The sequence below is a fragment of the Nasonia vitripennis genome, assembly GCF_009193385.2.
Source record: "Nasonia vitripennis strain AsymCx chromosome 1 unlocalized genomic scaffold, Nvit_psr_1.1 chr1_random0002, whole genome shotgun sequence".
Classification (NCBI taxonomy): domain Eukaryota; kingdom Metazoa; phylum Arthropoda; class Insecta; order Hymenoptera; family Pteromalidae; genus Nasonia; species Nasonia vitripennis.
The window spans coordinates 3,984,108-4,011,569 of NW_022279588.1; the positions used below are offsets into that span (position 1 = coordinate 3,984,108).

Below are 27,462 nucleotides of genomic sequence, written 5' to 3' on the forward strand. Positions count from 1 at the left end.
TCAAATTCAGTGGACCAAAATTCATAAAAATAGCCTTCGTCAATGATTTTCCTCTAGATGTAAATTTCTTAACCGGGTAAAAAAGACATTTTCGATGGTTTTTTGAGGTTAGGGACGAGCGCTTGAGGTATCGGTAAAAAAGACGGCCAGTTTCGTGTTCAGCAGCACAAAATATATAAAAATACTCTCTGTCAATAATTTTCCTCCCGTCGATCACAAGATAAACCTCTCAACTGCATGAAAAAGCAATTTTGGGGGGTATTTTTTGAGGTTAGGGACGAACGCTTGAGGTATCGGTAAAAAATACCGTCGGATTCTTGTTCAGCAGCTCAAAATACATGAAAATAGTCATTGCTTAGAATTTTTCTGAGCCCCTGTGATTTCTGACAGCTTGATCATTTCGTAAAGTAGTAATTTTTTAAGGTTAGGGAATGCGTAGCTCCGTCTGGGAACAAAATTAAAAAAAATGCCCCTCACTAATTGAAAGTACATAAAAAATGCTAAATTTTCCATATTTTAAAAAATTTTTAGATCAAAAGGAATTTTAGGCAGAGCTTTGTTACGTTTGATGTGGAACGTTCCATAAATAAATGTATTTAATATAGCCAACATTCTATAAAAAAAGGTATGGCTAATAGTACACAGGATCTGTTTTAAAATATTTTTACTGTTTATTATGAATTTATCTTTCCCTACTGAAATAACTCATGTAAGTGCTCTTTACATAAAAAAAAATCTATTTCAAAAAGATTTTCGTCATTTTATATTCACAAACACATAACTTGATAGAAAAACATCTGCACAAATATTTATTTGCAGCATCCCTTTTATGTCGACCAAATCTGCTGATTACATCTAGTAATATGCATGAATACATACAGCATTCGTCATTTTAAACAAACAGATAGCTTTAAACGAAAGATCAAATCTGCACAAATATTTATTTGTAGCATCACTTTCATATAGACCAAATCTGCAGATGACATCTTAAGATATGCAAAAATATATACAGCATTCGTAATTTTATGTTTACAAACAAATACCTTCTAGAAATAAAATCATATGTGCACAAATATTTACTTGCACCATCCTTTTCATCTAGACCAAATCTGCTGATTACATCTTGTAATATACATGAATACATACAGCATTCGTGATTTTATATTCACAAATAGATTGATTTAAAAAAAAGATCATATCTGCACAAATATTTATTTGCAGCATCCTTTTCATCTAGACCAAATCTGCAGAATATATTGAAAAATTAGATAGTATATCGAAAGAAGCCCGCATTAATATAATTGACAATATATGCGTATATTATATAAGTTTTGTACGTTTACTTATTTAATATTGTTTGAATAATTAGGATAAATAATTTATGGTCAAAACAATTATTATAAAAAAGTAAATGTTAAAGATAATTTTAATATAATTTAAGTAAATGTTAATATAATTTAGTAAAGTTATAACGAGGAACAACGTCCCTCGCCACGCCGGTAATCGAGGCAGGATAGAGAGTGACGAAATAGGGCGGCGTTGGCTCAAGCGGTAGCACGCGCGCCTAGAGATCTCGGGAGCGCCGGATCGATTCACGGACTCGGCGTCTCCTTTTGTGATTTTCTCCTCTCACGTCAAGTCTCACCCCGTTACAAAGTTTATTCAATTAATAAGTCTGTTAAAATGCTTAATAAATTCTACCATTAAAATCACATATTTGTATCAAAATTAAATTGTAATTATTTTGGTTATTGATATTTTGATTTATTATTTTTATAATATATTATTTATTGTAGATGCTATACTAGCGCTACCAAAAAATAAAATTGGTCGCATCTATTGTTATATTTCAATTTATTAATTATTAAAATTATTTAAAATTATTTACTTATTGAAGCAACTTATAATTTATTGTCGAATAAATCCGATGTACCCGGTAAAAAGAGTTTTATAGAGCTACTATTCTCAGAGTAGGAAATTATGGAACATATTTTCAAAGTTGTAAAATTACTACACAAAATTGTAATTTTTCTATTTCGGAATAAATATTTTACTAAATTTGTAGTAAATTTACAGTTTTTCAGTAGTTCATTTACGAAAAATACATCTTAGTTCTCATTAATTAATTCAAAATTTAAAATTTATATTATGCACAAGGTTTATTTTTAAATTTTTATATACATATTCTATACCATGAATTTGTAAATATAATGAAAAGAGCGCTACTAAATTTGAGATTCAGAAGCAGCTTTTATATTAATTTAAAATGTAGTTATGTACTGTAAATTTAATAATATTTAAATAACTTTATTATTTAATTTATTAAATATATAAATTATAATGCACAAGCGCTACCAACGCCAATGAAATTGGTTGCTTCTATTTTATTTGTTTGATGCTTACAATATAAAACTTTTATAATTAAATAATTATATTTTGCTTTTTAATTAATTTATTATATAAAAATGATAATATACAAGCATTACCAATGGCAATGAAATTGGTTGCTGCTATTTTTATTTCTTTGATGCTTATTATTTAATTGTTAGGCAGAACATACTTATACATAACCATATTAAAAATTTTATAATGTATAGAAAAATTAAATTAATGTTCAGTATTAACGTATTTACATAAATAAAATATTAATTATCGAGAATACTAGAAGATACGTCATATAAAATTAGTTAAAAATTGTCTAATTCAAAAATTTCACGATATACAACATTTTTAGTATACATTTATAGATTATCATTGAAGCATTTATTTAAATAATTAATTTTATCATCTTGGTTTTCTGTTATTACTAAATCTTTTGCTAATAATATTTTTAAATTATTTTTTTGACGTACTCCAGATACAGCAACATATGATTGACCATAACTAAAAACTGAAGACGGTAAATATAATCCTACATTGTCAGACTTTTGACTTTGAGATTTATTTATAGTCATTGCAAGTCCTAATCTAAATGGAAATTGTCTTGGTACCATAGTAAATGGAACTTCTTCAATTGAAGGACTTAAATCAATTCGGGGTATTATAATAATTTTACCTTTAGAGGTACCAGTAATAATTTCAGCTTTAACAACATAAGATCGTAATTCTTGTATAATTAATCTAGTTCCATTGCATAAACCATCATCTAAATTTAAATTTTTCAATAAAGTTACAATCGCATCAAATTTTAATGTTAATTTATGAGGAGGAAGTCCATTGGGTATATCTCCTTCCAATAGATCTAATATTTCGTCGTTAATTTCTAAAACATCAATATTATTTGGTGCTAATATTACTTTTTGATATAATGTTTTGTCATTGGGATAAATCTTATTTCTGAAACTTATAACTCATATATTAAATTTCCTCTAGATAACAAATCATTGGATATTAAAGTTACGTGGTTTTCTTTTTCAAATTAAAATGTGCAATTTATTGTTCGCCTACGTTTAATAACCGAGATTTAAACGATTGATCATTATTTGTGACTCTATTATTATCAATTAATTTCATAATTTTGAATTTATTCCATATTGAACTTTTTTTGACAAATGATTCTAGAATTTGAGCTCGACTTCCACGTCATACAACAGGTAATATTTGACGAAAATCTCCTGATAATACGACTACTATTCCTCCAAATGGTTCTACTGAATTATGCAAATCTTTAAATAATTTATCAATAGCATTAAACGCATATTTTAATACTTTTATTGTTTTTATAAATTTTCCATAATTTGAATTAGGACTTACATTACTTGTTGATAATTCTGATAAATTTAATGGTAATTTAAATGTTGTATAAACTGTTTTACCTGCATGTAACAAATTTGCGGCTATACTAGTCCAAGCTACAGTTATAACTGAAATTTGATGATAATTAAGATATGAAATTAATATATTGTGTAAATAAGTTTTATTTCTGATCCTCCGGGACCATCCACAAAAATTAATTTTTAATTTTTTTCATTAGAATGTATTGCTTTTATAACCTTGTTAAAATTATCACGTTATCTCTTATTAAATGAGTGAATAATGTTCGAATCATATGAAGGTGCTAATGGAGTAGTTTCGCAATCATTTGAGTAATTTGAAAATTTGAATAGTTTTGTCAATTAAAGGTAAATCATAATCACGTAACGTTATTGCATGTGAAATTAAAATATTATTAATTCTCGTTAAATAATTTTGTTCTGCAATTTCATCATTTAATTTAGGATCATAAAAATAAGTTTTATATTTATTGTATAGTTCTTTAGCATTGCAAGGATGATGAAAAATTAAAATTAAAGCATATAATGCAATACCCCGCACACGATCCGCGGCCTAAATTAAAATCAAATCAATATTTCATAAATTCTAAAGTCACTCGACTAATTTTCAAAAACACAAGAATGCTCCGCTGCCCCGCTCTGGCACGTAAACAACACCGCAGAGTAGCCAGCAGCGGCGGTAGAGGAGCATAACAAAGATTACGCAACAATAGCGAGCACGCAGCGGCGTAGGTCGTACCGATGAACATGTGTATGCGTGCTGACTAGGAACGAGCGATGACGCGGCAGCGGCGAAGCGTGCGCAGCTTTGCTCGCGTATATTTGTATACGTGTGAGATTTTTGATTGTAGGGTTAATTTGGCGGCTCGATTCGCACTCGCTTAGCATAATATAAAAGGCTCTGCGCGGCCTAGCGTATTCACTAGCTCTAGCGCAATTTAAGCGCACTAGTCTCAACTCAAGAGCAATTTCCGCCTTGAGTAGAAATACTTAGAAATATTATTTCAAATTTGACTTGTTCAAATGATAACGCAATTTTAGCGTATAATTTAGACTTAGATTATACATAGAAAATTTATCTTATTTATAAACTTAATTCTATTAGATTTAGATGACGCAATTTATGCGCATCTAATTATAAATTGTATTTCACTGAAATAAACACTTGCGCATTTAAATTCAAATGATAACCCAATTTAAGCGTATCATTTACAAACAAATATAACATATAGATTGTACACGACATCTATAAAAATGCACTATAATTAGTTAAGGATAACGCAAAATAAAGCGTATCTAAAATCTATTGTAAAAATCAAAAGCGGATTTACACTTTTTTTTTGTTAAAAAAAATATTGCAATTTACGCAATATTCTTCATAAAAAACGATTCACTGAATATATTTTATTTGTTCTTTAAACCTACAACAAGATCGTATTATTTGGATAAAACTCCACTACCTGGTATCCCGGACCGGACCTATACTAAAATCATTAATTACATTCTTTCTTTCTCTTTTTTTAACCTGTCGTCAGAATTACGACACAGGGCAGTAAATGTTCACAGCTATTCAATAATAATATAAATCAAATATTTGCACCGGATCGAGAAGAGCCGTGACCGTTTCAATAACTGAATTAATGCATTGGGTAATTAATAATTTATAGTAAACATTTATCCCATTCATTATCCGCTGATATTAAATGTTAAGCTAACGCTGCTTCATAAAATGAAGAATATACGATACCTTCTACAGTTCATATATTTTCAAATGATGCGGCACCTTTTACATGTAATAACAACATACGTAAGTAAAATAATTCACGTTTTTTAGGATCAACAAAATACATACGACTCAATATGGGTTTATATATTCGTTTTCGTGGAGTCCAAATTTTTAATTTTTTATCAAACACGTAATGATTGAGAATTTCAATATATAATAAATCTTGTGCTAAATAATCAATTTTGTTTAATTCAAACCAAGCTGTCAATATAGTATTCACATTACGATCTATTAATTCTGTTTCAGATCCTTGTTTAAAATATACAAATTGTTTATTTTCTAAATGGACCGCTAATCGATAAATTACGTGGGATTGATCGTATAATATAAATTCTAATAATAATCTATACATTGCTTCAGGCAGACATACGTACCACATAGCTAAATATTGTTCTATTTCATCGTAATTTAAAACATTAGTGATTTCATTTAAATTATTAGAATCATTCTCTTTTCTAAAACCTACTAAAGCGGAATCGGAACCTTTATATAAATATTTAAACAAATATTAATTGTTTTTACAGTGCTGCATATCTCGACATTAATATGACAATTAAATGTTAGCAATAAATAAGGATTATATGGGACTACAAATTGGTTATTAGCAGTACGATTCGATCGGTACTTTATTATTCGTCCATCATTACGTCGACGATATATTGGGTATCCATTTTCTACATTATAATTAGTAGATGAAGCAAACGGTTTAGGAAACTTTTTAGTACAAATAGATTTTGATTTATCCATACATGGTGAATTTTTATTCTGAATTTTACATGGTCCATGTATCATATGTTGTTTAAAAAGACCATACAGAATAGGATAAATACTTTCATCTAGTATTTCAGCGCTAATAATATTGTCAATTTGATCAGAACTATAAAATTTATTTTTAAAATCTAAATATAGTAGTTCATGCATATGAGGTAATGCTCGCTTTTGAAATTCAATTACATAAATGTAACCAATAATTTTACCGAAAATTTTTTTTTGTAATTCATTCCAGAATGCAGCTACTTTAAGATAAAAAACTCGAGCTACTAAATCAGGTCTATCTTATGTATTTTCATTCTCATTTAAATTTCCTACAATTTCAATCCATTTAGGATTACAAGTCATAGTAACAAATAAATCAGGTTTTCCAAATGTTTGGACAACTGTCATTGCGTCTATATAATTTTGTTGCAAAGAATGCGGACTTCTAATAAATGTTGATGGTAAAATAACCATTTTGCCAATGTTGACATTAATTGATTGAGCTTTATTTGTTACATGATCCATTAATCCACGATACGTATCAGTTCTTAATTTTGCTTGCTGATTTCTAATATATAATAATCTCGTTCCTTCAATTTCACACCATGAATCGACTATAAATTGTTGAGTTAATTTACCTAAATTTAAACAAGGATTAAATTCATTTCTTACACTTAAAAGAAAAGAATAATATAGCAACGCTGTAACTTGGGTTTTATTTTTAATTTTACTTTCATAATTAGGTTGCTGCCATCCTCCTTGTCCGAAAGGAAAAATTAAAGGATATGTCATAGGATTTAGATGTTTACTTATAATTGAAATATTTCAGGTTTTGAATTTTAGAATCAATACAAAAATCAAGATTAAATGGAGGTTCTCCTTCCTCACCTACAAAAACTACTGCAACTTCATTACATGATGGAAGTTCAAAGATTTTATTATTAGAATAATTTTGCCGTGTAATAAAAATGTTAACCTCTCTAGGTTATTCATTGGCATTTCAAGCACGTTTTAATTCTTCTTCATTAACTTAATGCATCATTTTGTATGCTTCAGCATAAGGATTTATTTTACCTAAGATATTGTCATTTTCATTTAGTAATTTCATGTTGCATTTTATAATTTGAAAGCCGAATTTCATTAGCTATTTCGTTGTCTATTATATATAATTGTCAAAATTTTCTATTTTTATTTGTTACTGGTTTTAATGAATAAGCATTATGATAAGTTTGAACACAAATGCGAAAAACTTAAGCGCCATGGCCAGGAACAATATCTATTTTCCCCAAAACTGGCAAAAGCTAAAGCATTTTTATAATTTGGTATTAATCGCATAAATTGTTTACTTTCTTGTGATTTGCGATTAGTAATACTGCAATAAACAAATCGGATATTAAAATTTATTTTTTATTAAACCTTTCCTTTATGACAATAATTGCTATATTTTGTATCAACTGGTAATTCAAATAAAAAGTGTTTAGCGCTACAAAATTCACATTCTTGATCCATTTTGCCTAAGTAATTTAGAGTATATGTTTTCTCATCATATTCCGAATTAGCAATAAATCCTATTTCATCATTATTTAATTAATGTGTGTTTTATTATATTCGTTAAGATTAATCATGATTCATAATGAGGAAGATTTATTCTGATGAGTAAATAAGGAAACAACGTCTATGCTTTAGAAAAAAGTAAATTTTCTACTTTCTAAAAATTTGATAAATCTCTTAAATATTGTAAAACATATACCAAGGAGTCAAGAATAAAGCATAAAATATAGATCTAGCGTCAGTATAAAAAAATGACATTTAAAAAACATTTTAAATTCAATGATAACAAAACTCCTCAAACTTATGAAACTCTTCATGCAATTATTATAAAATATTTACTAAGGAGTTATATTAAATATATAAATTTGAATGTAGTACTAATATGGAATTAACTCTTTGGAATAATATATTTTAGAATATCTTTTATAATGTTGTACATTTTTAAAGAGTGAAAGATATACATTTTTTTTATAAATATGATTATAAAGAATAATAAATTAAATTTTTTTCTAAGTGTTAAAAAAAAAGGATAAAAAATTATTAAATTATTACCAGATAAAATCTAACTTATGAAGCGCAAAGCACGCTGATCAAATCCTAGTATAATAAATAAGAGATTAAAATTAGTTTGTATTAATAATAAAATGTTATCAATATATAAAATTAATAATAATTCATTGGAACTTATCAAGTGGCGCGGTAGCGCCACGAAGGCGAGTTTTATCTTAAAACATACATTTAATCAATATTAAGTAATTATATTTATTTCGTTTAACAATCTAAAAAAACAGAACAAGTGAAAATTCTATTAATTTTTTTAGTCTCAAATATAAAATATATCATTGCAATTAATAATAATTATATTTAATAATGTAAAACAATAAATAATATTTTAAAACACGATATATTTTAAATAAAATATAAATACACTTATATTTATGCAACAGTTACAACATTAAACCATTATAATAGAATGATAAATACTATTATTATAATAACGTACTCAATTTACCCGGCCATGCTACCACGCACTCCACGAAGCATGACTTACAATAATACATTAATATAATAACATTTTTTAACTTATAAATTTAAAATGATCTTATAATTACATTCAATTGAAATTAAAAATTTCATTGTTATTTACTCAAATTTTTATATGAGTTTACAATTAAATTTTGTAGTATAAACTAATAAATAGATAAATCTGACATAGTTGTAACATTGAAAAACGCTCCATAATGTGGTGATTGATCCCGTTTTAAGAATTCGCAAGTTATGCAAAAGTGGCACACCTGGTGGATATATTCGGAAGCTTTGAAAGTTATACCAAAACAAGTGATCAAAACCTCGCAATAATACAATCATTTCTTTGATCTGACACCACTGTTCGCGTTCATTCTAATATTTCTATAGAATCTTTTGTTCGAAATCATAAATTTTAAATCAATATTTATTATACACTGAGAAATTTCTAAAAAATATGAATTAAATATAGTTAGCAACAAATTTTGTTATCTAATAAATATCAATTAAACATTGCTAGCAACAAAATTTGTTGCTAGCAGTATTTGATTTATATTTTTTAGCAATGTCTCTCGATCGGTCCGAGGGGGCATGTTTAAGGTACATTTTAAGCCCGGATAGAGTAAAGAAGACGGTCCGGATCTTTCAAAAAGACGTGGCAAGTGACTGAAAACACTTATTTATATAGTGAAATGTCATGAATTTTGGTCAATGATTTTACACCATATACATGTTTTTTTTTCGATAAAAATGGTATATATTTTCAACAGAATTTTTTTTTTTCAAATTACATCAAATCAAAAATTTTCGGTAAGAAGAATATCTTTTTGTTTTTTTGCAAGATTTAACCCAGGCTTGACCTCTTAAACAAGGTGCTGTCATCCGGGCCAAATGAGCCTTGGTTATTTTAATTAGGTTGCTACTCCTTCTGCTCCTCCTTCCCCACCTTTTGTGTGGTGGGGCCCCGGCCTTGCGACCGGCGTAGCGGAGTTGTGTGTGCGTGCGTGCGTGCGTGTGTGTGTGTGTAGATATATATCTATTTATTTATGTATAAGAAAGGCTTTCAAATTATTTACAGTTTATGATTAATACTTTTCAAACTTAAAAATGTTGTTAAATTTTTATTAACTATTTGTTGATTCATTTCCAATTCACCCCTTAAGAGTACTTCAGCAAATATGCATCATTTTAGTTATTGCTTGTTCATTTTCGGTATATTTCTGGTTTATTGCCGGTTATTTTCGGTCACTTCCGTGTCATTTTGTATTTTTTATTACTTCCGGTCTACTTCCGGTCAACTTCTGGTAGACTTCCGGTCTACTTTCGGTAAAGTTCCGGCTCACCCCAACCCCTTAAAGAGGGGTAGTTTTTGGGATGAAGTGAACTTATGTAGTTACGTAATTCATTACGTAAGAATTCAAGCAATTTCTCATGTAATTGATTGTGTGATAAATCACGTGATTTTTATCATCAAGGTTGGTAAATTAAATGTAATCTCTTTGGTATTATGTTTAATACATCTCATCGCATAAATTTAAATAATAAGTATTCTTTTTTAATGTTATAATGCAATTACTTTTGATTTTAAAATAAAATTATATTTAAATATTTATATATTTTTTGTTATTATTGTTTTTGTTTCATATTGCTATTATCATAAATTTGTGGAATATATATATATATATATATATATATATATATATATATATATTTAAAGCTTGAATCAATGTTGAAATAGAACGAGCGAGCGAGTTTTTAGCTAGTGCTGTAATTATTTTTTTTTTTTTCATTAAGACTTGGAATACATAAATTTCCTACTCAATTTTAACACTCTGTCTGGTTGAGAAATAGTGCTTAGAAGTACCTTAGCAGAAAAATTACGCTGGTGGGGTTTCAAACTGGCTGCTTGACCTTGAGATGACTTTCGGTATCCTAACTAAAAATACTATCCTGAACGTAATATTTCCCGCTCTTTTCATTCCCGCAATCAAAAAATTGGGTCCCTATTAAAAATATCGAAGTTGACTTTAAAATGTCCTTGAAAATTGAGTTGTAGGACAAATTCAAGTCACTATCCGACTTCCCCATTTTTTTTTGTTTATCCGGAGAGTTAGATAAATGCTTGATGCACTATGACAGGAGCCATGCGAGGCTCCCAGTGTGTAGGACTCTCCTGACGCGGGACTATCGCTAGGCAAACCCACTAAAACTCCACTTCTCATAGGGCCGCGAAAACCCTTCCGCTAACCGCTTCCGCATTTCGTAGGAGGGTCGCCTGTCTTAAGCTATTCTAGCTGTCAACTAGTCTTATCTCGTCCCAATTCTGCTTGCTATCAAGTATCGTTTCAACTACAGTTTCGGGCATAAAAGCCCTTATCGTTAGCTCTAGAACACTACGCTTCTCAGCCCAGCGAGGGCAGTCAAAAAACGTGTGTCTTACGTAATCCTGTTCGTCGCCGCAGTACTTACATGCCGGTGATGCCACCCCGTTCATCGCGACTAAAGTATCTGTGACCGGAGAGAAACTGGGTAAGGTAGAAGTTGACCTCCTCCCCACTTCCTGTACACCCACGGACCTACATTTTTAATAAGGATCCTAGTCCACCTAGCCTTTAGACATGCGATCCACCTACTCTACTAATTGCGCATTGTTATTTCTCTTCCTTTCGCGGCGACCGACAGCAGGATCAAGTTTGTGATCGCCATGAGTAACTGTTGGTCTCGGCCTCCGGACGTTGATGGTAGGTAAACGCTTTACTGTCAAGAAAACAGTTTCGGTCTTATTAAACGCTAAGGTCAGCCCGTGTTATGACATCCACCACAGTACTCTTCTCAGGTATCCACGTCCTCTTTCTTCGGCTTTTCGATAAGCACGAGTCTCGCTCTTTTCCACTGCGAGCTAAATACTTCCTGTGCCAGGCACTCATAAACCCAGATCTCCTTCTGGCTTTTGTCACTCGATCATCTCCTAGCTTTGAATACGTCCTTTTTTCCAACGCTAAAAGATCAATGGGTGGCATACCTGCGATAATGCAGGTAGCATGGGCCGATACCGTACGGTAAGCGGACGCCACTCTTAATGCACATATATATATATATATATATATATATATATATAATATATATATATATATATATATATATATATAAATATATATATATAATATATATATAATATATATATATATATATATATATATATATATATATATATATATATATATATATATATATATATATATATATATATATATATATATATATATATATATATATATATATATATATATATATATATATATATATATATAATATATATATATATATATATATATATAATATATATATATATATATATATATATATATATATTATATATATATATATATATATATATATATATATATATATATATATATATATATTATAACGGTGTGCTGGATGCAGTTGTTCAGTTTCCAGTTCCGCTATAATCAAGGTCCGTAGACCTCGTTACTCTCGAGGAAGAGAGTCGTCGGGATAGCACCTAGTGCTGAATAGGTTCCGGCCAGGCCAGTTACGCTGCGATCTCGTACATATACGAGACGCAAGCCCGCGGAGGCGGCTGGGTCGGTGATGGAGCGAGATACAAGTGTACGCGTAGGAACACGCAAAATAACGACTACCGAGATTGTTGAGGGACAGTCACATCGTTTATTGATAAGCTATATACAGGGCTTGCATGCGAGCAAGCGAGGTCGCAGGTACGAGGGAGGATAAGGAGAGCCCTGGCGAGTGTAGCGTGAGAGAGAGAGAGAGAGAGAGAGAGAGAGAGAGAGAGAGAGAGAGAGAGAGAGAGAGAGAGAGCTGGCACTTACAGTTAGCCGGTATCGCCCTAATGTTCGCTGTCAGCAGTCGGAACCCCGTCGGTGCAGTTCTGGATGCGGTAGCGAGACGCAACGTCGTATACGCACGCACACTCACACACTTCGACTTTCACTCTCTTAACAGCTATCTCCCGAAAATACTGAGCGCCTCGCGAGGAGTCAGTTCAAAGGTCGGATCGTATCTGGCGGCACGCGTCTCAGTCGCGTGTCGCCGAATTTTCTCTCTCTCTCCCCCCTCTCTCCGCCTCTCTCGTGTCGTCCAGCGGCTCTCCCCGCCTTGCCAGCGCTGGTACCTGTAACAGTGTGGATTTAGTACAAGTCTTTCTTCTCGCGGCATGCTGAGCTTATGACGTGCTAATATCGCCCGTCATAATATATATATATATATATATATATATATATATATAGAGAGAGAGAGAGAGAGAGAGAGACACACACACACACACACACACACACATATATATATAAGGGCACATCCTGCTTTCGTAGTGCCTCGTGTATTTCACTCTATCTGGCCGAATTAAATCCATTTTTGATATCCAATGTGACTTTGGCGCAATACTTCTTCCTTCCTCCCTTCCATCTTTTCCCCTCTATAGCTGTTTGTGCAGTGTAAATCACTAGACTAACTGCATCCAGGGTTGAACGCTTCTTTCTGAAGCCATATTGGCGTTCTGCTAATCTACCTTTTTCTTCTATAAAATTATCCATTTTGACGCAGATTATGCGTTCCAGGATCTTACCCGGGGTATCCATGCAGAGTGGTCTGTATGCTGAGGACTCCTCGGGTGGTTTTTTTTCCTTTTGGCAGAAGCACTAGTCGCTGTTTTTTCCAGTTTGTGGGAAATGTTCCCTCTTCTAGACATATACTACGGAGACCTCTGGATGAGCATGAATGTCATGCTTCAACGCAATATTTGGAATGCCATTCGTTCCTGGGGCCTTGTTGTTTCCTACCTTTCTGCAGGCGGCTAACAATTCCTCAATCGTGATCGGTGCGATAGCCTCTTTATTTAAACCTCTTTCGATAACACTTGGCTCTTCCAGTTGTCTAGGGAACAGCGTGGTCACTACCCGGTGTAATAGCACCGGGCATTTTGGAGAGGGCACGTAGCTTCCTTTAATCTTCTTCATTATTATTTTGTATGGTCGACCCCAAGGGTCTTGTTCGACCTCATCCTGTAATTTCTTAAGGCACCGTCGTTTGATTTTGTAGATTTTCTTCTTAAGACTCCTTTTAGAGTCCTTCATTTCTTGTCTGCGGGCATCTACTATTTCCTGGCCTATACCAGTTTTATAGTATTTTATCCTCGCTCGTTGTTTTCGGCTTCTGGTCCAGTGGCACTTGCTACGTGCATTCGCAATCTCCTTCTGTCACCAGTATACTGGTGGTCGTCTACTGTATGCCACTCTTTGTGGCATTGCAGCGTCACATGCTGGGGTGATGTTTATTGTCACCTGCTCCGCCTTGCTGTTCGCCGTTCCAGACAGTTGCATTTCTTCTAGTGCTAACAGGAACATCTACTTATCATAATCCTTCGTTTTTCGACTAACTCTATTTGTCGTTGTACTCGCGCTGGGTCCCCTTTTTTGTATTTCTACCTTCATTATTATGGCCTGATGATCACTATGTATGTAGTGTTCACTTCCTGTCTATGAATCAACTGAGCCAATAAGGCTGCTACTAACAAACGGGTGTGTGTGTGTGTGTGTAGCATAATAGAGATGTAAGAGAGTATATAACGTAGAGAGAGAGAGAGAGAGAGAGAGAGAGAGAGAGAGAGAGAGAGAGAGAGAGAGAGAGAGAGAGAGAGAGCGAGAGAGAGAGAGAGAGAGAGAGAGGCGCTATACGTATACATACAAGGAAAGCAGTACAGAGTAGGCGGAGCTTTTCACATGTTAGCTTCAGCGCCGTCATTATCTAATTACAGTTTTCGATTCATTAGAATCAATCAATTTTCTATCTAGTTTAAAAAAAATTCCCTAGCTTTGCATTTAAAAAAATAAAATAATTCTCTGTAAATCTATGAAAAATTACGTTACATTTGAGTGAAAAATACACTACCGTGACATATATATTTAAATAGCGGAATTAACTCGTACAGCAGTAAACACTAAACTCAATGGTTCTGTGTTGATTTTCAATCGGTCGCCATTTTGTCAGTTGTTAGATGATTTAGGCTATTCGCTTCTCAAAATGTTTGTTTTTTACAGATCTTCAATTCTATACCGATTGTTAGAAATCATATATTAGAACCAGAGTTGGCACCTCCGTAGCACATTTCCAAATGTACTAATCTTAAGTCAACTAGGCCTCAAAGTTAGCCCAAACATAGTAGAAAGGCACCTTTAAGTTTCGTTCTGCCTCTAAGCTTTATTTCGGAACTGTGACTCCTTTTCTAACGTCAGATTTGGCTAAAATCGAGCATAATTACAGGCAATATGCTTTCATTCCCGACGCCCGTGAGTGAACTGCACTAGCCACTGCATTGATGGCCTGTGCCTGGTCCACTTCGTCTTGCATATTGCGAGTAGCGAGACAGAAGTCTTGACTATATAGCCAGTAGCCATCTCAGCCGTGACTAACGTTTACTGACAATAGTGGTAAGGTCCCGATTATTTTTATCGACTTCTAACGGCAAACTTCAGAGGGTACTGCGGAGAAAACAATCCGCGAAATCTCAAACTCAATTACGAAACCCCCATACCCTAAATCTACTTACCTCATATGCTAAAAGTTGCAAATATAATAGAAAATACTAGTGTATCTCCAAGCCCTAAACTCATATATCCCAGGCACGGAGAGATGCAAATAGAAAAAAGAAAATTATGCTATACTGAAATCTTCTAAAAACACCTTTACTGGGCACAATAAAGTGCTATTATAAAAGAAAATACTAAATCCGAAACAAGTAAACCCACCTATCCCATGACCATTAAGTTTCAAGCAGTAAATGGTAAATCAGATAATATTTTTTAACATTACATCGGCACTTCGAGAAAGGTAAGCGAGATCGAGGACAATATCTTAAGTAAAGCTCTCCAACTCACCCATGGATTTACGGAGGTTTTTTTGTCAAAACCCATATAGCACCCAATCTTTCGGCAATATTGTTTCTGAGTTGCATCCATCCGTATGATACCTCCCGAAACAAACATGAGAACCCGTGAAAACGCTTGTATAATTTTTTCAATTTAATGTTTTTTTAACTGTATTTTGACACAATATTGCAAATAATTTCCGAGCAATATTGCTGCTATGTTGTTATTGTTTTTTTGAAAAGCAATCCAAAAACGGACATTACCTTTTACAGCAATATTGCTTGACAGCATGAAGAATATTCAATAATCTACCTGCAATATTTTCGAATCTGACGAATCTGTCGATGCATCTTTCAGACAATATTGCCGAAAGATTAGGTGCTATATGGCAATGCAAAGCCAAAGGTATTTTTTTTTAAATTTGCAACTTTTTAGCTATCCTCTTTAAAAAATAACACCGGAAAATTGAAACCGAAAATGGATTAGTTGATTCTGATCTAAATCGAGAAATGTGATTAGTTAATGGCGGGGTTGTAGCTAATGTTTTAAAACTTACCACGATTGGTTGTCTGAATGGCGCTAAATTTGAAAATTTGTACCTTAAAATGTAGCGCGCTTTAATTCACCTAGTTACTGAAAATTCAATTGATTCTACAGGGGCACAGTTGGCACCTAGAGGGCTAAAAATTTAGGAACAACCTTCTTTTTTAATATACATTCCCGCGCAGCGTGTTTTAAAATTTCGCTGAGATCACCCTTATATTTCTGTGCTTCTTATGACAATAATGTACACAGATTTTCGCACAGATCTCTGCACAAAATTTGGACCGTCTTTTTTCAATGCCTAAAAATTCTTAAAAACATACAATCAAGTATAATAAATGCACTAATAGAAATTATCCGAATGATAACATCAAGTTGTGAATGCCAAAATTTTAATTTTTTTATAGTTGAATTAAAAGTAAAATTGTTTAAATATGGAAAAATAACATTTTTTGAGTATACCCTCACGAAAATAATGTGCAGAGATCTGTGCATAGATCTCTGCAGAGATTTCTGCACAGATCTCTGCAGAGGTCTTTGCACAAACTTTCGACAGTATCTTTTAGATTTCGAAAATATTCTTAAAAGCGAAAAAACAATATATTGTGAACTCTTGTTGACTCTATGAAAAATTTTTATTTTTTAATAAATTAATTTAAACAAAAATTTTCTAATATCTTGTAAAATAATAATTTTGGAGATCACAATTAGTGTTTTTTTGTTATCATCCAGATGGCAACACTCTTATAGGCACTCATTATATTGAATTTTTTTTCAACAATATACACAAACAATGTCAAACGGCGCTTTGATTCTTCTATGTTGGATTCCATCTCATTGCGGTATTGAAGGCAATGATTTAGCCGACTCCCTAGCTAAGGACGCAGTGACGTATCCTGGGATCAGAGAAAAGCCTTTCGTACCTTTCACTGATATGAACGCCAGCTACAGAGAGGCCATGATCAAAAACTCTAAAATCCATTTCCTGGAAATGAGCCCTGATAAAGGCATTTACTGCTTTCAAAATTACTACAAAGATCCTTGTCGCCCATGGTTTCAAAATAAAAACCTACCCAGAAATCTCATTATCACTATTAACCGTTGCCCTGCTGACCACTATAATCTTGCTGCCTTCTTAGCCAGGGTTAATATAATCTCGGACAGTACTTGCACTTGTAAATCCAACATTCAAGATCTGGATCATATTATCTGGCAGTGCACACTGTACGACAACCAAAGAAATAAGCTAATTGTAAGCCTGAGAAAGGCTGGATTCCCATTTCCTAATAATGTAATATTAAATTGTAAGCTATTCTGTATATTTTCTTTCTTTCTTTGTGTGTGTGTGTGTGTGTCTGTATATATATATATATATATATATATATATATATATATATATATATATATATATATATATATATATATATATATATATATATATATATATATATATATATATATATATATATATATATATATATATATATATATATATATATATATATATATGTGTGTGTGTGTGTGTGTGTGTGTGTGTGTGTGTGTGTGTGTGTGTGTGTGTATATATATATGTATACACACACATATATGTTCTTTTTTTTCTACAGCGAGTAAATCTTGTAAAAAAATATTTGAAGCTTAAATAAATAAAAAAAATATTGATTTTTTTGCTGTTAAGGATATTCTGGAAATCAAAAGGATACGGTCCAAATTTTGTCGAGAGACCTCTGCAGAGATCTATGCACAAATTTCTCCACATTATTTTCGTAAGTCTAGAACCGTAGTTATAGTGCTATTATCCGAATGGTAGACGCTATAAAGGTACTTATTATTTAATTTTTCTGCTTTTAAGAATTTTCTGGAAATAAACAGGAAACGATCCAAATTTTATGCAAAGATCTGTGTAGAAAACTATGCAGATATCTATGCACATTACTTTCGTAAAGGAAGATACCAAAATTAAAACTATCTCTACATGTGTATTTCATGTTGTTTTTCTTAAATTATAGAATTCTTGACTACAATAATTCAATTCTGTAGGATGTAATCATATGTTACAAAGAATCATAAATTCCCTGCCATTTACACTAATTTTTGTTATATTTAACATAAATATTTCAATTAGGAATTTAAATTATTAAACTGATATGTAACCTTTATGAGTTTAAGAAATTTGATTAGATAATATAGTTATAATTCTTAATATTATTTTATTCTAATTTTTGTAGAAATTCAACATCTTTTCTATAGTAAAGAAAATGACTGGGGATTTAGTCACTTCATGACGTGGCAAGATGTTCTTGATCCAGAAAAAGGTTATATCAAAGATGATGCAATAACTCTTGAAGTAAGTATGCTTTTTACTTATTGCGTGCTAAACAGATATTATTAAAAGTATTATACAGAAAAAATTTAATTTTAACATTCTATTAAGGTGGATCCCCACTGATTTTTTATCAAAAACTCAAAACCATTTTTATTATATAGTTGAATTGCTTATAGTCTTATGAACATTTTGAGTGCAATCTGATATAAAAACTCAAAGTTATACCAATGTTATAGGCAGTTGAGTAAAATATTGTTATGTCCTAGACTCGGCGGTCTTCATCGGACAGTAACATTCCGCGGTTATTTAAAATATGGGAGCACGGAGGGCGACGGAGATTATAAGTAAGACGTCTGGGCGCCGACCGTGCTTAGTTGTCCCCGCGATCCTGAAGAACAGCGTGAGACAACTGTCCGAGCACTCTTTTGAAACAAGAAAACCCGATACGTAGACTAATAAAATGTTAGGACGTCACCTTTTTTCTGTGACGTCCTTAACTTATGAGAAAAGGGAACTACTCGGATGTTAATTACTCGAAAAGAGAAGTGAATATCAGAGAAAAAGAGGGAGGTTTTATTTACTTATAGTAATATTAATTGACACTTACCTTTGTATGTATCAGGATCAAAGTCGCTTCTCTTCCTGCTCTTCCTCTCAGTTATTATTTGGGAAGCGCGATTTGGTTAACGCAGCAAGGTGTAGGAAGTCGCCAAATGATTTACTCTTACACAAGTCTTAGATTGAAAGTTCTTTAATAGATTTAATTGTTGATTAAATCACAATACGACCTACACTTGCGCACGTACGAATGTTTTGTAAAGAGTCAGCGTTTAAGTACACGGAAACACAAGGCGGCGATACAAGTACAAAAATTTATATCAAGCGAAAAGTCTTTTTAACACTGCACGAATACGTAATTTTTTGTTTGCAGTTAATGATTTTAATTCCGAATAAGTAAACGGCAAGAACCGATCTGGAAACAGGCAGAGCTTCCGCACGGTCCAAGAAATTATAAAAATTGACGGTCTAAGTTTTTACTTTCAAAATAAAGAGACGAGGACCGATACGGAAACGGGCAGAGCTTCCGCATGGTCCAAGTATTTTATCAAGATTGAGTGCCGCCACGGCTTGCGATACAGAGTTTATATATCCTCCGCTTCTTTGTAACCGTCTTCTTCCGATTTCCTGGAGGGATGAGTACTTGGCCAATTAGATGCTTAGACGTCGATGTTCTTCTCTCGGCGTTTGAATTTGGAGTAGTGTGGACTAATCAGAATTGTATTATTAGTCGATAAGAATTTCTTCTCTTCTAGTAATGCGGCTGGTCTTCTCTCGCCTTCCGATGTGTTGCCGTGCTCTATTATCTGAGTTATCGCAACTTTTACGACCTGCTCTGCGCTGGGTCCGTATGTTCGCCATGGTGTAAGCTACGTATGTCAACGAGTTCTCAGCTTTGGAACACGTGCACTTGTTGTGTTGTAATATTATATTCTAGTAATATTTCATATATTCGTAAGGCGTGTGGATGTAGTGCGAGCGTTGTGCCTCTTGCACGTGTGAGTGAATTTCCTTATCTTGTCTTCTCGATTTCTCCTTCTTGCTGCTTTCTTCTATTCTTGGTTTGTTTGTCGTATACTGTTATGAGAACGTCATTTTTATCGCTGCTTTGTCGTGGTGTTTAGTTAAATAAAGTCCTTTTGGAGTGCGTCCTTTTTGTTGTTGACGGATTCGGATTCGGATCGTAATGAATGCTCTGCGCGCTTGAAAATTGTACATGGTGATTTTTATGTTCGCGTATTCGATTATATTTCTTGTATCATCGCCTTGAGTTCGGATAATTTTTTCTGGTTTTCGATGCCGAGTTTCTTATTGCTTCTCGGAATGGAGGTGCCTAATCTCTCTCGGTTCCTATGGGGAAGGGCATTCCTCATTTCAATATTAATTTGTCTTTTTATTTAAATTTTGTTTGTTTGTTTCTATTTGTTTGTGTTTTTCATAAAGTGATTTTTGGTGCTAAAAGTGAGCATTTCACAATGTTTTACATTGGATTGTATCCAAAAATAAAACTTTAAACGCATTTTCTCGTAACTTATTCGTTTGACTTTAAAAAGTTCCTTGCACAAGGCATTTATATTGATCCCTTTGAAAATTTTTACACTTATACTTCAGAACATTTTGAAAAGAAGGTAGAATTTTTATTTAAGGTATCTGTTCTGGGAAAATTTGTTTAATTATGAATATTATTAAATTATGGGTTTTTAAAAGAATTTTATTGTTTAATAAATTCTTGATTTATTACAGATGAACGACGAGAGTTTTCGTAATAAAAAATACTAACTTTTGTTAAGTATGGCTCAAAATATATGTTCAAATTTTTGGGATTAATTTAGTCGAAGCCCTGTGCGCAAGCAACTTTTTTAAAAACATTGAATTTTAATAATTGTTATTGGTTTTTATATCATAACTTGAGTATATGTGGCTGAAAATGGCCAAAAATTGGTATGTAACCTTCTTTTATCACAACAATCAAGCCCCTAAAAGCTGACAATGAATGGTGCAAACGGTAAGGTTTAATTGATAAATAATGAGTCTGTTTGTATATTTTAATAACAATATTGATATATATTAGTAGTAGGGGCTGCGCGGCTACGGCGCTAGAGCGGCTACCGCGCTACCGAATACTACCAGTCGGTAACCGGTAAATCTGTCTTACCGAGGGTAAATCTGTCTTCCCAACATCCGCCGCGGACAGCCGGCATTTGAATTCGATGCATGTATAAAGTTTAAAAATTTGTTCTTATCTGTTTTACCGACTTGCCACGCGGGCAGCCTGCATTCGAATTTTTTGCCGATTTACGACGCCAGCTTGCATTTGATGTTGGTAAGATATATTTTGTAATTTTTGAAACATCTGGTGACGCGGTACGGATGTGATGATGCATGGCAATCCCCCTCCCTACTACCCGTGCTAAATATAGCTCTTCACGACATAATACAGTGCCGAGCTCTCCGCATTGTATCTATATTCTCTCCTCCTCGCAGTCCGGCGCGGGCTATACTGCGCGCTGAGTGTAAATATAGATATACTCTCTTTTCTCACCGCCACAGCGCGCACATAGTGCCGAGTTTTCTCCACGCCGAGTATAGCTATACCTATACTCTCTTCTACTCACGGTCAGGCGCGCGCTATGTTTGACCTGCAAATTCAAATGTATGATGTGCGAAGAGTATAGAGGGGAGCCGCCACACAAACCAACATTATATTGCAAACGTTTTATACTATTCTTATGACAATTTCTAAATTTTCGCTGTATCGAATAAGTAAGGGAGCCTATTTATACGATATAAAAACTGTACACGACACCGCCGTGTCGAGATTTGTACCCTACAGTAACATATATATCTAAACGACAATAATTCACATATCACTACATTAAATCTCACACTACAAAATGCTGATGCAATTGTTGCTGCCTAATCAGCTACTTTCGATAAGTATGCTTCTAAATCTACAATAGATAATGAAAGCACAATCGTTATGGGTGTAGTGTATATTTCACTGATCAAAATATGAATAATATCATTACATTTTTACGCAAACGGTTGTTCCCACATTGTTCACTCATAAGAATGAGGAAGAGATAAAGGAAAGGAATAATAAATAAATGTATGCAAAATATAAGATTATTTTTTGTTTATTAAAAATTATAACTTAATACAAACATTATTCTTAATAATATGTATTATATTATCTCAGAACCTCTTGTAACCTTGTTGTTCTGGCATGGAATTCGTGTTACTGGAATACTTATTAATTTTTCCATTCTTTGCTTTTATCAGAAGGCTTGGAGCAAGGCTCACCTCGATATGTATTAGATAGTTTGCCATCTTGTACTTTTCTAGCGTTCTTATCGTTAACCAGAGGTGTATATGAAACTTTATTTCGACTTATTTTGGAGAAAGTCGTAACCACACTTAGATTTTATGGTTATTTGTATAGCTCTATATAGAGAAAGAGGTGGTAGTGGGGAAAATTTTAAAAATTAAATAATTGTTTTAACATCTCCACTTATAGGATTATACTTGACAATGTTAGACCTCGTCATCGGCCACACTATACATCTAGACACCGCCCTCGAATTATTTTCACACCTACACACAAAAAACCACGAAGCGCGCCACCTAGACCTCGACATCGGTTACCCCGTACACCTAGACACCGCCTTCGAATTATTTCTACACCTAGACAGTAAAAACTACATGTGAGCGAGCATGCAGAAAACCGATGAGAAAGCAATATCCATCTGTGTATAGCTGTGCGGCCAACTTCACGGTCCTAACACTTGTTGCGTCTAACTTAACGGTCCTAACATTTTTTGATGTGATTTGAGCATTTCGTGAATGACACACTCGTGTATTATATCAAAGGTAGTTTTTATCAATAGTTTTGTTGAAACTCAAGTTAGGCATAATAAAACATCATATAAGTCATGATATAAAAAAAAGAAAAAAATGCATTTATTTCTTTGTAATGAAAACCGCGCTACTTAATAATAGAATCTAGTTAAAGAAACTGTTGAAATCTGGTACCATCCACAGTAAACTAAAAAAAAAACTGAAAAAAATTTAATAATACCTGTAAATAACTGTTGACTTTGTCTCAATTCCGACATTTTTCTGCTGAACATTTCTGTTTGGTTCAGTTATCTTCTGTTTTAGTCTGAAATCTTCAGATGGAAACTCCCTGTTAAAAATAGTCCATAGAATTACATTGAAATCGATAAGACATCTTATTAAATTGAATAGTAAGTCTTAATCGCCATTTTCGCATTAAAACTAGATGAAATTCAATAGGGTGAATAGAAGTCGATTCAATTCTATATGAAAAACAAAAATTAAAATAAATAGATGGAAAAGAACAATTAAAATCCATTGATTTCTCTATTGATTTTAATCGATTCCCATTGGCCCAATCGAGTTTTATTGCAAAAATCGTGATTAAGACTTACTATTCAATTTGATAAGAGGTCTTATCAATTTCTATGAACTATTTTTAGCAGGGCTGTTATGTGCAGAATTTTTGTTCCACTGAGGATCAATATAAGTATGGAAAATTATGTAATTTCATATAAAATCATATTTTATATTCTCATATACAGATAAATTCATTTTATTATTATTTCATTTAATACTTATCTAAATTATTAAATAAGACGCTCCGCGTGTGTTCAAGCACATTTTCCGTCCCCTTTATCAGAAAACAACGTTCGATACACATGCTAAAAGTTGATTTTTATAATTTTTTTTTTTTTTTTACATGGCATTTGGAACTCGAAAGTTCATCGCCTCATCTACGCAAGCCTTCCACGCTACCCTATCTTGTGTCAACCCCACCCAAGATGCACCTCTCCGATCGACACCCACCCGTCCTATTTCTACTAGATCCGCTTTTACGTTGTCCTCCCATCTACGTCTAGGTCTACCTAGAGGTCGCGTTACCATCGGCCTGCCCTTCATGACACGCGCTGCCGTACGGTCGTCTCCCATTCTCGCTACGTGCCCTGCCCATCCCAATCTGTGCGATTTTATTATTCTGTTAATATTTGGTGACGCGTACAGATTGTGTAACTCATCATTGTGTAGTCTCCTCCATTCCCCGGTTTCCTCATCTTTCTTCGGCCCGTATATTTTTCGCAAGACTTTATTTTCAAATACCCTAAAACGGTTGTCCGCCTGCTTAGTGAGAGCCCACGTTTCGCACCCGTACAGAACCACCGGCAGTATTATTGTCCTGTATATTCTTATTTTAACGTTTTTAGACTACAGCCTCGACTTAAGTAAATTACTCACGGCGTAGAAGCAAGCATTACCCGAATGGAGTTTCTTAATTATTTCGACATTAATCTCGTTTCTATCATTTATGGTCGTACCCAGATACCTGAATTTGCTAACCTTTTCAAAAGTAAAATTCCCAACTCTGATATCTTTCTCCCCTCTGCAGATGCCTAGCTTATCCACAATCATGTACTTTGTTTTTGATTCACTCACTTCTAACCCTCTATACTCCACCGCTTTTATGAGGATTTCCGCGTTTCTTGCTACTGTTTCCCTACAATCCCCCAGTATATCCAAATCATCTGCGTAGCCTATTATCTGCGTTGTTCCATTAAGCGTTGCGCCCAGCTGGCTAACCTGCATTTTTCTAACGGCATACTCTAACGTTAAGTTGAACAGCACCGTAGAGAGCCCATCCCCTTGTTTTAAACCATCGCGTATCATGAAGGGTTCTGATACATTACCGCCTACTCGGACCTTTCCCGTGCTTCCGTTCAGACATATTTGAATTAATCTCACGAGTTTTTTCGGTACACCGAGAAGTACTAGAATTTGATACATTTTGCTTCGCTTAATAGAGTCGTACGCTTTTTTAAAATCTATAAATAGTTGGTCTATGGTTTCGCAAAATTCCCACTTTTTCTCTAACAACTGTCTTATGGTAAACATTTGATCGCTCGTCGATCTGTTGCGTCGAAATCCGCACTGATAATCTCCTACTATATCTTCCGCGAATGGAGTGAGTCTAGCTTGTATTACGTTTGACAGAACTTTGTAGCACGTTGCTAAAAGTGAAATACCCCTATAGTTATTGCAGTCTGTCTTATCCCCCTTTTTAAAAATCGGTATAATGATAGATTCCTTCCAATTTTCGGGTATTGTTTCATTTTTCCAGATGGCACATACTAGTTTATAGATTTTGAAAGTGAGCTCGACGCCCCCATATTTGAGTAACTCAGCTGGTATAGAGTCATTTCCCGCGGCTTTGTTGTTTTTTAGTTTTTTAATCGCGGCCTCTACTTCTTGGTAGCTCGGTTCCTCCACGTGGGGTTCAGCAGTGTGAATTTCGTCCCCTAATTCTTCGCTATTTTCGTGCACGTTTAATAATTTATCGAAATAATTTTTCCACAGCGACAGTAATTCGTTGTTATTTGTTACGAGGTCTCCGTTTTCGTCCTTCATCAATTGCGCTCTACTCCTAAAACCCTTTCTGATGGCGTTAATCACTCTGTACATTTCGCGGGGGTTATTTTCCTTACTGTTAGTTTCTATTCTCCTAATAAGATTCTTTTGATATTCCCGCTTCTTATTTCTGTAGATCGCGCTCGTCTGTTTCCTTACGTTAGAATACTCTTCTGCGGTCCTATCGCTTCTATTTTGTAAGCTATCTAATTTAGCCTTTTTGCGCCTTTCAAACCAGAGTTCGCACTTTTCGTCAAACCATGGTTTGCTCTTTGGCTTTTTCTTTTTACCCAGTACTTTGTTCGCGGCTTCTTTTACCGTTTTTTCGATGTCCCCCCATAAGCTATTCGGTTCGTCATTCCCCTCCGGCGATGTTTGCTTCTTCAAGTACCTGAAACCTGTTATTAATTTCTATCTGGTACCTAATTCGCTCTGTTCTATCTCGTAGTTTCTCAATATCGAAGCTTTCTACCTTGTTTGCTCGCTTACTATTTTGATTCGCTACTAGTCTAGCTCTTAATTTGGCTACTACTAGGAAGTGGTCCGAGTCGCTATCTGCACCTCTGTAAGCCCTTACGTCAAGAACATTAGTATGACGTCTTTTTTCAATGAGGAAATGATCAATTTGGTTCTGTGTGGCCCCGTCCGGTGATGTCCACGTTGCTTTGTGTATGTTCTTGTGCTTAAAACACGTAGTTTTGATTATAAGATCTTTTGCCGCCGCGAAATTTATGACCCTAATACCGTTATCATTGCTGGCATTGAAATCGCCTAATATTATTCTTGTGTCGTAAGATGCGAACTGATCGATTACCTACTCTAAAGTTTCGTAATAGAGATCCTTAGCTTCTTCTTCTTTGTCCGCCGTAGGACAGTGTACATTAATAAATACATATCTATACCATTGACCTTCGATAATGATGTACGAGAGCCTATCATTGACGGATTTGAAACTTTTAACCGAATGTATGATGCTTTTGCTTACGAGAAATCCGGTGCCTAGAGATCCCTCACTCCCGGCCCCATACAGGTACGTGAAGTTACCCGATGCTAGTACTCCGCCATCTGGCCACCGCGATTCCTGTATTGCTACCAAATCTAGATTGTACCTATCAGCTTCCTTTACGAGTTCTTTAAACGCACCTGCTCTGTATAGACTGCGAACATTCCAAGTTCCGACCCTTAAGTCCCTTTTGGTTCGGATTTGATTTTTTTGAGCCATGATAGTATGTTAAACCCGCGCGCTTCGGATCCTGTTCCGATCGCAGGTGAGTCCACCGTTCTAGAGGTGATAACCCCCATACCTCTCTAGAACTAAGTATGAGAGCTTTCCGACTTTGACGAGGACAGTGTCAATTCGTCGTCAGACACACTACGGTTTCATTCTCGCATCCTAACGCCCCCCTGCAAGGCAGCGCGCCTTCGCTGGCATCGTTACCGCGTAAGACCAGGTGACGAATCATTCTACACATCCCCTTTCGGGGCAGTTGTCATCGCTCCCGCATCCTCCTCGGCAGCAGGATTTTTGTCACGGCTCTTCTAGGTCCAGTGCAGAGTATTTAATTTATATTTTTGTTAAAGAGCTATTAGCGAACATTTACTGTCCTGTGTCGTAATTCTGACGACAGGTCAAGAAAGAGAGAAAAAATTGAATATAATTGATGATTTAAGTAAAGGTCAGGTCCGGGATACCAGGTAGTGGAGTTTTATCACAATAATAAGATTTTGTTGTATGTTGAAATAGTAACTGAAATATATGCAATGAATCCTTTTTAT

General features: G+C 33.9%; 1 protein-coding gene across 6 annotated transcripts in view; it reads left to right on the forward strand.

Moving 5' to 3' along the window:
- Usp7 (ubiquitin carboxyl-terminal hydrolase 7) overlaps positions 1-27,462 on the forward strand; it is a 611,141-nt gene that overhangs the window by 92,830 nt on the left and 490,849 nt on the right. For 5 of the 6 annotated variants that reach the window (XM_032601215.1, XM_031921170.2, XM_031921142.2 and 2 more), the window contains 1 exon segment: positions 18,572-18,690. In XM_032601215.1, the coding sequence (XP_032457106.1) occupies positions 18,572-18,690 (119 nt within the window). 6 annotated transcript variants of the gene reach the window in all.